General features: G+C 46.8%; 1 protein-coding gene across 2 annotated transcripts in view; it reads right to left on the bottom strand.

Moving 5' to 3' along the window:
• The window catches only part of OXA1L (OXA1L mitochondrial inner membrane protein), a 284,013-nt gene that overhangs the window by 211,205 nt on the left and 58,120 nt on the right, over positions 1-14,688 (bottom strand). For both annotated transcript variants that reach the window (XM_068376789.1, XM_068376790.1), the window contains exon 2: positions 9,084-9,227. In XM_068376789.1, the coding sequence (XP_068232890.1) occupies positions 9,084-9,227 (144 nt within the window). The remainder of the gene's footprint in view (positions 1-9,083; positions 9,228-14,688) is intronic.

Below are 14,688 nucleotides of genomic sequence, written 5' to 3'. Positions count from 1 at the left end.
CCCATTCCTTTGCCTGGAATCAAGCGAGCTGCCAAGGAGACTGAGGGGGACGCGGACCATCCCGATATCTCTACCGCAGGACGGGATGGTTGTACCGAAAAGTACCTCCTTGTCTGGGCCAGAAAACCCTCACTGTGGTGTTGTTGATCCTCATAACCACAGAGTAGTCTGCCAGGCCAGGTGGAGCTAGTGGAGAGCCAGAAATACGGTTTCTGCCTCTAGTAGGACTAGCGAAGGTTCTTCCTGGTTCTGCTGGTTCTGACCCCCGGCCCAAGGACCCGTGGATCAGAACATGGGCACCCCCCCCTTTTCTTTGACGCGTCCGAAAACTGCATCAAGTTAGGGGGAAGGACGAGAAGGGCCACTCCCTCTTGTAGGCCCCCGACAGCTTCCCACCCCTATTGGTTCGTCTGTACCAGTTGACCCCTAGGGGTTTTGGCGTCTAGGGAGACGTGCCCCCGACTCCCCCGCGCCCCGAGTCGCCACTGGAGAGAACTCAACCTGGGGCGACCGTGGAAACCAGACGGGCCCAGGAGGTGAGACGTAACAACCTTGGGTCGGAGGGTCTTCCCGTGTGAGGAAAGGTCTCACGACCTACCTCTGCCTTGGTACCCTGACGTCTGAAGGGAAGGCTACGGGAGACAGGAGCCTAAGACCAGGCTCGGTATACCAGACACTGAGAGGGCTGCGGGGAGGACTCCTCGAGGACCACCATGATCTTTAGAACTTGGTAAAGTCCGAAGAGCTTGTCCCGATGACGATGAAGGGAAGCCTTCAAGTCTGCCAGATCGGCCAGCCACCCAGGAAGTATCGGAGAACTGTTGAGGTGCCGTGGAGAAGCCGAAGCACAGCCCTTGAACTGGTATATCCGCCTTCCAGGCGGATTCCAAAGTACTTCCTTGAAGATGGGTGAACCAGGACCGGGGGTACGAGTCCTACCAACCAGACCCGTGTACCCATGAAGACTTGTGGTCTCACCGCAAAGCAAACCGCGTCTGTTGTCGCTATACTGAAACGGCGACTGTTTGACAACCCTGTACGGAGTCGAGAAGGGAAGGAGACGAGCTCGGAGAGTTGGCCCTCGGCCTAGTCTCTGAAGCTCTCCATTCCCTGAGACCAGGGCAAGCTGCACTGGCGGAAGGGAGGCCTTGGGTGAGTAGAACTCGGTCCAGGACCGAATCCTTCCCTACCGTGGAGGAATCTCTAAACCTGGGATCCCCTTGAGGTTTCTCCTGAGGGCCAGAACCTGCCAGAACGCAAGTTCCGACCCCTGGAGCTCCTCCACCTGATGGACTGGCAGCATGGTCTCCCATCCCCGGGGGCTCTCCCTGGGGAGACTCATAGACATGCCCCAAGGGTCCAACCGGATCCTGTCAGGTCCTTGCGGAAGACAGGGCCTTAGGATCCCTCCTAGGAGGGGAACAGGACCCCAGCGATGAAGGATGTAAGGCTTCGCCCCCTCCGCACGATAGGACCCTCAGGAAGAGGCGGGGATTCTCCCTTAAAGTGAAGGGGGAGAGGACCGGGCCATCCGACCCTCCTGGGGATGGGCAAAGCTCATCCGCAGGGGAGGGGAGGTGGAGTCTAAGGAGGGCCCATCGCCTGTGTAAGGACTCGCGAAGGGACAGGATAGACCTTGTGAAAGATACTATGCCAGGGATTCCTCTCACCCCCTTCAGGGGGAGAGGAAGCTGCTACTGATTAGTGACCCTAGTCAGAAGGCTCAGGCTGAACGCCTGCTTGAGTGCTCTGACGACGACATCCCACCAGGGATGCAGACCAATCCTCGCGCTGACAGGGAGTCCCTCTGGAGGGTGGAAGATCGTTCGATCCTCTTGGGAAGATGACACATGAGGGTTCGCCCGTAGAGAATCTGCAGTGAAGAGAGAAGCCACCTTTGACCTGTCCGGAACCCTAACCCCCCCTCCGGAGAGGGCGCTGCTCTACGCTGCGGGGTAGGGAAACGCCTAGGAGGATTAATACTACTGGAGATGCCCTGACTCAGAATTCTTTCCTGAACCCGTGAGGCCAGGGTTTGGCCAGATTCACCCCTTCAGACTGTCAAATCTCGATCCCAAGTTAATCCCCAGACAGCGTACTGGTACTTAGTCTGTTTTACCCAGACCTTTGTTTACAGCCGATAACTATTTTCTTGTGCTATTATATTAGCGATGGTCCCTTCCTGTGATGTTTTATCAAAAAAAAAAAAAAAAAAAAAAATAATGTTAAACTTGTTGCTCAACTTATTGGTGAATCAGTTACAAACTCCTTGGAATAATGAACTACAGTAAAGTCGTTGACCTTTATAGCCGTCTATGGATGACATTGAACACAGCTTGTGATAATCTCACAACTGTTGTTACTGATTTTTGCCTAAAGGCAGGCAATTGATTTTTTTCATACAACCAAGAGCAGCACAGGAAGAAGCCATCGCTATTGAAAGCACAATAAGGATTACCGTCTCTAAACAAAAGTCTGAATAGAACTGACTACAAATTCCAATACAGTGAAAGAGATCAACTTGAAGGATCAAGAACTGACAGTTTGAAGGGTAAAAACCTGGCTTCCCTTAATCCGGGTCAGGGCATCTCCAGTTATTTTTCCTCAAAGGGAAACGCGGAGGTGGCCTGACCGCCCTAAGCCCTGATGTAAACAGGGCGCGGTCGTGTCAGAGAATGGTGCGCCGATCACGCTGACAATCGCGCGAAAAGCACAGATCTGGGTAGCGTGTGAATGCGTAGCAGAACTCCTGGAGACCCTTCCGTATCGGCGACCACGTGAACGATCCCCGCGTCTTCGCGCGTATGAAGATTGCTGGAGCCTGCACATGAAAGATCGTGAGCGAGGGAAACCATCCCACGCGCGAACGATCTCGGCGAAAAAAGATCGCCGGTGTTAGCGACGTCGGCAATTGCATGTGGGAAACCATCCCACGCGCGGAGGAATAACGCTGACGATCTACGGTGCCACGAGTGCAAAGATCGTCAGCGCTAGCGCGAGAGAAAAACCGTAGGAGACAGATAGCGGGGACCCATAGTGCCCGCATGCGAAAGATCTCCAACTATGTAAGACGATCGTCGGAGACTCGCTCGAGTCCGGACGATCTTCGACGCTCACACGTAAGCGAAGATCGTCGGCGCTCGCGCGCGAGAGAAGTTAGTCGGCAATCACGAGCGGGAACCTCGGTGCCCGCGCGCGAATGATCTACGACAATCGCGAGCGGACGATCTGTGAGATGATTGAGTGAGCCTCAATGGTCGCGCGCGGGAAACCATCCCGCGAACGGAACGATCTTCGGTGTTCACACGTACTGTGAAGATCGTCAGCGCTCGCGCACCCAGCGCCGAATCCGAAGATCGGGGACGAACGGCCGTCTTCGATCGCGTGCGGAGAACCGCGCGCGGGAAACCATCCCACGCACAGAACGATCATAGGAGCTTAAGCGTACTAAGAAGATCGTCGTTGCTTAAGCTTAGTGCCGGATCCAAAGATCGCCGGCTAACGGCCGTCGAAGATTGCGTGCGGAAAACCGCGCGCGGAAGGCCTCGTTGTCGCGAGCGGGAAACAATCCCGCGCACAGACCGATCCTCGGCGCTTATGCACACTAAGAAGACCGTCAGCACTTGCGCGCCTAGCGCTGGATCCGAAGATCGCCGGCTAACGATCGTTGCCGGGTTGATGATCGCGAGCGGAAGGGCATTAAAGGTCGCGCGCGGGAAACATCCCTGCGCGCGGGCGATCATCAACGCTTATGTGTTAGCGCGAACAGAAAGTCGTCAGTTAACGACCCTCGACGATCGCGACATCGCGCGGGGGAAACTATCCCGCGCGCGGGCGATCATCAACGCTTACGCGTTAGCGGGAACAGAAGATCGTCGGCTATACCATCGACGATTGCGAGATCACGCGCGGGAAATCATCCCACGCACGGGCGATCATTAACGCTTACGCGTTAGCGCGAGTAGAAGATCGTCGGCTAAACCGTCGACGGTCGCACGCGGGCGATCATCAACGCTCACGCGTTAGCGGGAACGGAAGATCGTCGGCTAAACCGTCGACGATCGCGAGATCGCGCACGGGATGGTTTCCCGTGCGCGGGCGATCATCAACGCTTACGCGTTAGCGCGAATCGCGCGGGCGGTCTTCAGCGCATATGCGCGAGTGAAGAACGTAAGCCTCTGTGCAACAGAAGATCGTCGGAAATAGTTGAGGGATCGGCTAACTCGTAGATCAGGAACTGGAATGTGTCCCAAAAAGGGAGGGCATCCCCTGAAGAGGACCAGGAGGTCTACTTCAGTGCCGACGTTCAACTGAGGGACTGCTAAATACTCCGAGGAGTAGTCTCTGTGAGGAACCTTTCCCGCGAACGGGAGAGGTGTCCTTCGTAGAAGAGACTTAGAGACACCGTAGGCTGAAACGCTGGTGAGCGCCAGTACGCTAACTCAGGAACCTCAATGATGTGCACAAAATGCGCAGGGAACGTTGGTAGTAGCCTAACTACATACTGGAACAGGGTGTCTCTGAAAGCAGACTCAGGAACACCAGGAACAGCAGTCTAGCGCAAGCGCGTAAGGGAACGTTGGCGCGCAGGTGATACCTGGCACTTAAGGGACTTATTCAAGGTTTGAGAAAGTCTCTCCTGCCCCGAAGGGAGGAGCCCGTTAGATAACGGGGGCGTGGGCACCCAAGGCGAGTCTGCAGTCAGGAACGGATACAGCAGGCAACAGGTACACTGAGGAGTAGTTGCAAGACCCCGAAGGTTCAACGCAACGAGAAACCGAAGTTTCTCCGTCACTAATCACTGAAGTGTAGAAGTGGCAAAGTTACGAGAACCCGAGGGAACTGCGTAACTAAAGCTCCGAGACCCCGAAGGGTCAGGGAAAAAGGGAAACCGAAGTTTCCCTGTCACTAAACACCGAAGTGTTAGTGACTGAACAGCAAGCCGTTGTTAACAGGAACAATCCTCCGAAGAGGATTCTCTATGAGTGGACTCTCTCGCAAACGAGAGAGGTAAGCACTTCATGGAAGAGACTGGCGATGGAGCCCCGAAAGGCCCTGAGATCAGCAGACGTAACAGGAACAATCCTCCAAAGAGGAGTCTTTGTGAGTGTCCTCTCACGCGAACGGGAGGGGACACTTCGTAGAAGAGACAAAAGGAGCGATCCTCCGAAGAGGAGCCCTTAGTGAGGCCTCCCTCGCGAATGAGAGAGGGCCAGACTGAACCTGCAGCTGCTCAGCCCCTTGAGCGTAGCCACAGAAGCGACCGCTCAGCCCCAAGAGCATAGTCGCTAGTACCATGATCTAGCCTTGCAACCGCTCAGCTCCTTGAGCGAGTCACGAGGGCGGCCGCTCAGCCCCAAGAGCATAACCGCCTAAAGATCAAGGAAGTAAAAAGGGAAGTTAACTAACTACCCTGGAGGTGAACCTCCTTATCGTTCTAGGATGCAATGAAGAGCTGGCAGTAGTCACGGGGGAACTTCTAAGAGAAGGAAACGCCCCTGACGAACGCCTTGTGAGACGGCGGCGAAGCCGACTCCCCAGGATAACAGGATAGCTCTGCTTCGAAGGCACACAATAGGCACGAAGAAACAGCATCGCAAACTGGAAAATAAAACAAAATAATTATTTAACAGAAATTCCCCCGGTTGAAACTCCGAAGAGAAACCCCGAGGGAAAAAACATAAGAACGAAAGAAGGTATGCCACAGAAGCGACCGCTCAGCCCCAAGAGCATAGTCGCTAGTACTGTACCATGATCTAGCCTTGCAACCGCTCAGCTCCTTGAGCGAGTCACGAGGGCGGCCGCTCAGCCCCAAGAGCATAACCGCCTAAAGACCAAGGAAGTAAAAAGGGAAGTTAACTAACTACCCTGGAGGTGAACCTCCTTATCGTTCTAGGATGCAATGAAGAGCTGACAGTAGTCATGGGGGAACTTCTAAGAGAAGGAAACGCCCCTGACGAACGCCTTGTGAGACGGCGGCGAAGCCGACTCCCCAGGATAACAGGACAGCTCTGCTTCGAAGGCACACAATAGGCACGAAGAAACAGCATCGCAAACTGGAAAATAAAACAAAATAATTATTTAACAGAAATTCCCCCGGGTGAAACTCCGAAGAGAAACCCCGAGGGAAAAAACATAAGAACGAAAGAAGGTATGCGCCCCCCCTCCCCCACCCGGCATGCCTAGGTGAGGGGGGGGGGGAACGAAGTTAACAAACAGAATTATAACAAAATAATTATACAACTGACTTTGAATGTTCCAAGGATCACCGACCCCCAAAGGGACGTGAGCCCTGAGCTGAAAAGTTAAAACACAATTATGTTCATAAAAATAATAGAGACAAATAAAACGAAATAGCGACTCGGACTGAGAAGCTATCGTAGGCGTAGTACGGAGTAAGAGATGAACGACCTCAAGAGAAGGGCCGGACTCCACGAAAGGCAACCATAGTGGCCTAGAAGTGCAAGGCCGTGATCACGGAAAGATCGTGGTGGCCTAAGCCGGCGAACTCTAGCAGACGTACACAATACACACCGCACAACACCGAAAGCAAAGGAAACTTACCTTTTCTATACACAAAAATATATATAAACATCAGTAATGTTTAAATATATCCAGTATAAGAAAAAGAAAGTTAAAAGACAAAACAATAATGGCCGTCAAGAGAGCATAGGAGCGGAATCCTTCGATCACTATGCGAGCCAAAAGTAAAGTGGAGTATTCTCCGGTTTGTGTGAGGGAGAGGGGTAGCTAGCTACCCCTCCCTATACCCCCGCTAACTAGCGGTGGGGTAGGAAACCCTCGTTAAAACTTTATGGCTCGTCATCGGCTGCGCCGAAGTAATTACCCCATGTAAATAGCGTGGTTTGTATTCAGTTACGGAACAAATCCGCATTAGCAAACTTTTAACGAGTTGTCAATAACCGTCCGGTTGTTACCATAGGTAGCAAGGAGAAGCAACCCCCCTAAGTTCATACCTTCTTCACTTTGATCGTAGACAGGACTTTCTTCCAGGAGTTAGGTGATCGCAAGTAAAGTACTGTACTGTATATGGAAAGAACTTTAGGTTTGTATTGTTAGGAAAAACACAAATTACTTCAAACTTTATCATATATTCCTACACAAAATACCTGAGTTCTTGACTTAGGGAGACATCACACTACAGTCGGAGGAAGTTCCCTCAACTAGCTGTAACTTCAAACCCGGAATTGAAGCATCCGACCATCATAATGCAAAGGATATGCATCCTTATACCTACCAGTGGCTTGTCAATACCAGCAGGTTGATGGCCCAAGCTAAAGTGAATATAAGCATTTGAACATAATTGTGACTGTCAAGGCTATGTATAACCACAGGTTTGTGATTATATACATTAAGACCTGACCCCACAACTTCCCCTCATATGGAGATTGGGGACGTTACTTGAATATACACTAAATGGGGCAGTCGTAGGAGATTTATTTAACAGAGTCTATGGATGCTATGCCACAAGAGAGAAGATGAAGAAAATGAAAATGTCAATCATTCCTTGTCATTCATCCTAGACTAACACCATAACTACTGCCCTCAAATGACTACTAATAGCCCTGTGAGTTACTAAGGCAGCTAAACCACTTGCTGTGCAGCCACCACAAGTCCTGTGGAAAAAGTATTTAAGGACCTGTGGGTCACATCTTGTCAGTACTGTAGTGATTGGTGAGGGTGGTTTGACTCCTCCACAACCCTCCTTGAAGTACCTGCATCACAGAGAGCTTTTCCTTGAATGTCAAGGATAAGCTCATGCCCCCCCCCCCCCATCCCATGAACTATGGGTCGTGAGCTTTGTTATCACAAAGGAGAAGGATTGATGGTTCAGTTAATGATCTGCCAAATCCATGAGGAGATGGTGTTCCTTGTACTGTAGTCCTCCTTTTCACCCTGTCTGAGCTAACGAACAGATGTCCGATCTGCAGGTGAAATCTTCGACTTCCTATGAGATAGTGCTGTAGTACTCTTACAAGACACAAAAGCAGTTGCTCAGGATCATTAGTTACTCCTGAGGATTTAAAATCTGGATGTTACTGGACATTTCCAAATCTCCCCAGACATTGCCACATAAGACAAGACGTTGCTAACATGTCAAGATAGAAGAAAAAGTTTGCCTAATATGTCACCACATATTTCAACCAGCGAGAACATCTATCCTCATTGATGACTGCTATGAAAGTGACTACTCAGTGAGCATTCGGTGGGGGGGGGGGGGTTCTCTGCTCCTAGTCAGTAACTACCGACCACTTGTTTACCACTCATTATAAAGTTTCAACTGTTATGTCTCCTATGTAAAAGACCTAGGTTTGCATTTGCACCTGAACAACTCCTCAGAGGCTGAAGTACAAGTAGCTATTTGATGGGATGGCAGGCTTCCCCTCCCCCTTCCATTAACTATCATCACCTAATTATAAATTCTAACAGCCGAGTTTCCAGCTTTGCTGAAACCATACTCTTCCTATTAAAGAATGTGGATTTGTATTTGTGTAGGAACACAAATTTATGAAAAATGTGTGTGATATGACAATTTTTATAGGGCTTTTCAAAATACTGCAGAAGCTATAACTTATGGGTTTACAGTACAGGTACTGCAAAGCAAAAGCAATTCTCTTGAAAACAAAATTGAGCTTTTCATACAAATCCACTTTGTGCAATTAAATGACCTACCTCCTAACCCTACTGTTTCTTTGAGACCATAACCTGACAGCCTGAATAGTCAAGCTCTCAGCAGCCTGCAAACTAAGATCTAAGTAGAATATAAAGTACTGCCAGCCAGCTAGCCAGCACAAGATCTTTATGTTATTTTTCCATTTGTGAATAGTGTGAAATTGTTATCCCAAAAAGTCTGGCATATTATTGTAACTGATTGGAGAAGAATATTGACTTTGTTCTTTAAAAAATTAAATATGTTTAGATGATTATAGAATTATTAAGGGGTAGTCTTTAATTAAGATACTGTATAAAGATAGACGTACCTCATGAAAATATTTCAAGCATAACAACAATTACCCATATTAGCACAAACTAAAAGTCAGGATAAATTTTTAACTAATTACCTTATGAAGAATGTTGGAGAAATAGCTGCTGTTTCTCTGAATTGGTCTTGATGTAACATGTGAGATATCATGTTTCAAAAGAATTTTACTATTCAATCGGGTTTTCGTGTGATATCGTGAGAATTGTAACGATGAAATTACAACCTGCAAATATATAAGAAACCATATAACAGAAATTCCTCTGTATTTAGCACAATTTGCAAAGTTAGATAATTCAATAACATTATGTAACTACAAACTTCGAGTCTTTCCACAATTTATATCACATGATGAAGTCTGTTTCATAGATGTCAGAAGTAACTGACTATGAAAATCACAAATTTTAATAAAAATATGACAACTTTGTAAGTAATTTGTATTTTTCCTAATGATGCAAACCTGTAGCTATACAGTATTACTTTTGGTGAAGCTAGAAGACGAGTCATAAGACTTTTATAGCGAGGGTTGACCTACTAGTTAGCAGGGGGGGAGGGACAGCCCATTATCCCGCTCATTCACACACCTGGTTTGTGTTACCATTTTTGCTTGCAGGTAGGACTTCTCAGGGGACTGGTGATGGCGGGCCAGTCTGCATAAATAACTACAGGTTTGTATCATTAAAAAAATACAAATTACAAATTTGTAATTTGTTCCGACATAATACAAACCCTCCACTATTTTAGGGATGACTTACCCATTAGGAGGGTGAAAGCTTGAACAAACTGACTTATTGGCATTTGACCAGGAGTTTTCTCCTTAAGTGCTGTGCACATAACTGGCAGAAACATTAAACCTCTCTAAAAACCCAAGCTGTGTGCTTGTGATACTATTAATGTACAGTGAACCCTCCTTTATCGCGGTAGATAGGTTCCAGACCCGGCCGCGATAGGTGAAAATCCGCGAAGTAGTGACACCATATTTACCTATTTATTTAACATGTATATTCATTCGGACTTTTAAAACCTTCCCTTGTACGTAGTACTGTTAACAAACTACCCTTTAATGTACAGAACACTTAATGCATGTACTACAGTACCCTAAACTAAAACAGGCACAAATATTAAAGCCGATTTTATATCATGCGTTTCCTAAACACACTAAAAAGCACGATAAAAAATGGCAACCAATGTTTTGTTTACGTTCATCTCTGATCATAATGAAGAAACAAACTCATTTAGTGTATACATATATGTATAGGTTAGTTTTTGCATCGATTATATTGATTATACAGTATGTTGATTTTGTTATTATCAATGTTTTACTTAATTTTTCTTAGGACTTCCAAATGAAATGTTTTTCTTTATGACGCCGCCTGAAACGACGGCGTCATAAAGTACTGTACGCTCAGTAAACAACCACGCTCAGAACAAAGAAGGCATTTAACGCGCATGATGAAAGTGATAAATAATGATATTTACAGTAAAAGCATTTACAAAATATGTTATTACAAATATAATTTACCGTATCTATATAAAATCATACAGTACATATTGTACGTAGCAAAGCAGGAAAACAATTTACGAGAGAGAGAGAGAGAGAGAGAGAGAGAGAGAGAGAGAGAGAGAGAGAGAGAGAGAGAGAGAGAGAGAGATTGTTTTACGTACGTACTGTAAATGTAAATTTTAAACAAAAAAAATCAATTTACGAGAGAGAGAGAGAGAGAGAGAGAGAGAGAGAGAGAGAGATTGTTTTACGTACGTACTGTAAATGTAAATTTTAAACAGAAAAAATATGATAGGTTACAACATGTAGACTTTTAAAACCTTCCCTTTAACTTAATGCATACAGTACTAAACTATAAAACAGGCACAAATATCAAAATGTTAGAATATTAAAGTAAAAAATAAAGATTGTTACTGTACTCACCACGAAAGAAGTTCAAGAAAAACTTGAATGATGATGGCGATGAATTTGCTGCACAGTAGAAATGATGATGATGAAGCTGATGATGTCTTCTACTGTGCAGCCAATGATAGTATTTTACGTCTCTTCAGACGGAGGTGTCTTTTCCTGGGACACCTCTTCAACTTCTTCAATTTCTTCCGAAGGCGTACTAGCAGGAGGAACTGGCTCTTTTTTGCGAGGCTGGAAGAACATTGTGATCGGAAGTTGCTGCCGCTGCTTCTTTTTTCGATCTAAGAGCATCCTGTAGGGAGTCATGATGTCATCGACCTTGTTGGAGAATTGCATAGAACGAACCATATCCTCGTCCCACTCTTGCAACATTTCTTTCACCTCCTTTATATGGTTGCAGACCTTGGCAAGCCATTCTAGTGTTAAGCCCGTTTCTTCGACATTTTCTTGGGTCTCTTCCTGGGTTTCACTCTCTTCTTCGCTCGCCAATTTCGTCAGGTCTTCTAGGTCTGCGTCAGTTAGGGCTGGGAATGGCAGTCCAACAACTCGTCGACGTCTTCAGTCGTCATGTCGCCAAACCCGTCACCTCCAATTATGGCAGCCAACTGCACAGATTTCCGTATTGCAGAGTGTTGAATCTCAGCAGGTGTAAATCCCTCGTCGTCGTAAACAATCTGGGGCCACAACTTCTTCCAGCTCGCATTCACAGTTGCAGGTTTCATCTCTTGCAGTGCCTTCTGAATATTCTTCAGGCACGTGGCTATGGTGTACTGCCGCCAGTATGCCTTCAAGTTAAAATCTTCATCCTCATCATCTTTGGCAGCATCCACACACGCAACGAGGTCCGCCAAGGTATTCTTCGTGTAGAGGCCCTTGAACGCCCTGATAACCCCCTGGTCCATCGGTTGAATTAATGAAGTGGTGTTGGGTGGCAGGAACTCAACCTGAACGCACTCACGCGACAGGTCAGTTGCGTGTCCACCAGCGTTATCCATAAGGAGAAGGATCTTGAATGGCAAGCCCTTCTCTACGAGATATTCATTGACTTGCGGGATGAAACACTGGTGGAACCAGTTGGAGGTCAGCATCTTTGTAATCCATGCTTTTAGATTATGCATCCAGTACACGGGAAGGAGATTCTCATTCTTATTTTTCAAAGCGCGAGGATTTTTCGACTTATAAATAAGCCCCGGCTTTAGCAAAAATCCAGCAGCATTGCCACACATCACGAGGGTAACGCGATCCTTGAATGCTTTAAAGCCAGAGGCTTTGGCTTCCTCTTTGAACAGGAAAGTTCGCGACGGCATTCTCTTCCAAAACAAGCCGGTCTCATCCATATTAAACACTTGTTCCGGCTTGTATCCACCTTCGGCGATAATATTCTTGAACGTCTGGTTCACGTAAGTTTCAGCAGCGGCAGTGTCAGCCGAAGCAGCCTCGCCATGCAGGGAAACGCTTTACGGGGCGAAGCGTTTCTGAAACTTCGCGAACCATCCTTTGCTGGCGGAAAAATGTTGTTTTGAGGCTGGGAATCAGTGGATGTCCCTGGTTGAGGTTCATCTGCATCATCATCATCTTCAGCATGGTTGCCGTCGTCGTCTTGAGGTTCCTTTGCAGCAAAATTCTCATACAAGCTCAAAGCCTTTGTTCGGATGGTGTTCGTATCCAAGGCTATGTTCTTCTTCCGGCAGTCGGCAATCCACACAGCTAAAGCACCTTCCATGCGTACGATCGTTTTATAACGCGTGGTAACGACTCGCTTCGCTGATCTGCTAAAGGTGATTGCAGCCGTCTTTCTAATGTTCGCCTCGTCCTTCTTGATATATCGAACAGTGGATTCGTTGATTCCAAAATGGCGCGCTGCGGCCGCGTAGCTTCTACCGTCTTTCAACATATCGAGAAGCGTCACCTTCTCAACAATCGTCATCATCCTTCGGTGGCGTTTAGGCTCACTACCAGCCTTAGTAGAAGCAGAACGCTTGGGAGCCATTGTACAGTAGGATTTAACAGAAAGTTCAACAAAAAGTTCAACTTAAAACAGTCGCACACAGCACAGATTAAAGTTCACAAACTTAAGAACGTCTACTCAGCGATACGGCGTAAGAGAAAGTGGCCGCCGCGAGAACCTAGATGCTGCGGGTTGGAGATGCGGGCAAAACACCAATCACAGGCTAGATAACAAAACTTGAGTTCTGATTCGTCATCTATCAGCGCTTGAACCAATCACAACCCGTCTTATATGATGCGTAGGTTACCAACTCAAAGTACAAGATACCCCGCGTATACTGTACGTAAAGTATTAATAATAATAATAATAAATAATGATAATAATAATAATGCTAATAATAATAACAATAATAATAATAGCTTTACGTATGCTATTTTATTCTTTTGTAGGATGTGTGTGTCTCTCTCTCTCTCTATCTCTCTCTCTCTCTCGTACGCTTATTCGAAATGTGATTTTTGCAACAAAGAATATTATTGGATGCAGTACTACGTACATATACATACAAAAGATTCATGGAAAAGAAGCACATCCATTACATTTGTAGTACAGTAGTAGCCATCAGCAGCCTTACACCATTCTAATATGGTATGACTGCATCTGATTTGCGTTTCATGTTCGATTTAATTTTACTACGTACTGTATACAGTAGTGAATTATCGTATGATCACATTCTCTTTTCGTGTTTTATTTCTTTCTGTGCTGAATTATATATCATATGTAATGCAATGAACAATCAGTAAGAGCAGATATTACTAATTACAGTATTAATGGAATTACAGGTAACGAAATATCGTATTTGGGGTCTTCAGATATCGCGGTATTTTCGAAATTTCCGGAAAATCCGCGATATGTATATATATATGGGTTATGGAAAAAACTCGCGAAGTGGTGAATCCGCGATGGTCGAACCGCGAAGTAGCGAGGGTTCACTTTACTGATATAATTAGGAGTTCTCCGAAACATAGGAATCTTCAAATGTACTATAGTTTACCCAATCCCCTTTCACAAGGGGTATGGGGAAATTATTCTACCTGCGGATAGGCGAGGACAGCTTGCAGAGGGCCGTGGGTGCTGTTCCCCAAGAGAGAAGATGAGGAAAGAAAGAAAGAGCTAGCTAATCTTACACATTCATCCCAGACTAATCCCAGGTAACCTTTCCCCTCACCCATCTGCTCCTTGTCTATCAGGGAGCCTGAGGTATTTAAACCCGTTGTTGTGCAGCCACCAAAGGAAGAAGGGGAATGTCTCTATGTTCCTGTGGGTCACGTCTTACAGGTAGTGGGTGGTGAAGGTTGCCTGACACTTCCACTCGCCTGTCTGTAATACCTGCGTCACACGGTAGTTTTTCTTGAATACTAGGGACATTGAAATGCCCCTAACGTCATAAGCTCTGGCTTGTCATGTTGAAGGAGGACTGGGATTCAGTGCCAAGTCTATGACCTTGCAAACCCAAGCAAAGATGGTGTTCCTTGTGATCTTCCTCTTGACCTTCCCCATGCTGACAAAGAGTGCTGACACTAAGCGGGGAGCTACTAAAGTTCTTCTGAGGTAATTACCTAACTCCTTACTGGGCATAGTAATGGTTGATCTGAAACATCAGTTACAGCTTGAAGACTCCCAATCCGGAAGGGCCCGAATCTAGGATCCACTACCACCAGATTTTGAGTCTAAGTAATAAACTCAGGGACGAAGCCGAGTGTCAGCTCCCCCATCCCTTTGAATGGGCAATGTCGTAGGGTAGACCGTAAAGTTCACTACCTCTCT

The sequence above is a fragment of the Palaemon carinicauda genome, chromosome 7 (assembly GCF_036898095.1).
Source record: "Palaemon carinicauda isolate YSFRI2023 chromosome 7, ASM3689809v2, whole genome shotgun sequence".
In the NCBI taxonomy this organism is placed as follows: Eukaryota; Metazoa; Arthropoda; class Malacostraca; order Decapoda; family Palaemonidae; genus Palaemon; species Palaemon carinicauda.
This window is presented reverse-complemented; position numbering and strand designations above follow the sequence as displayed.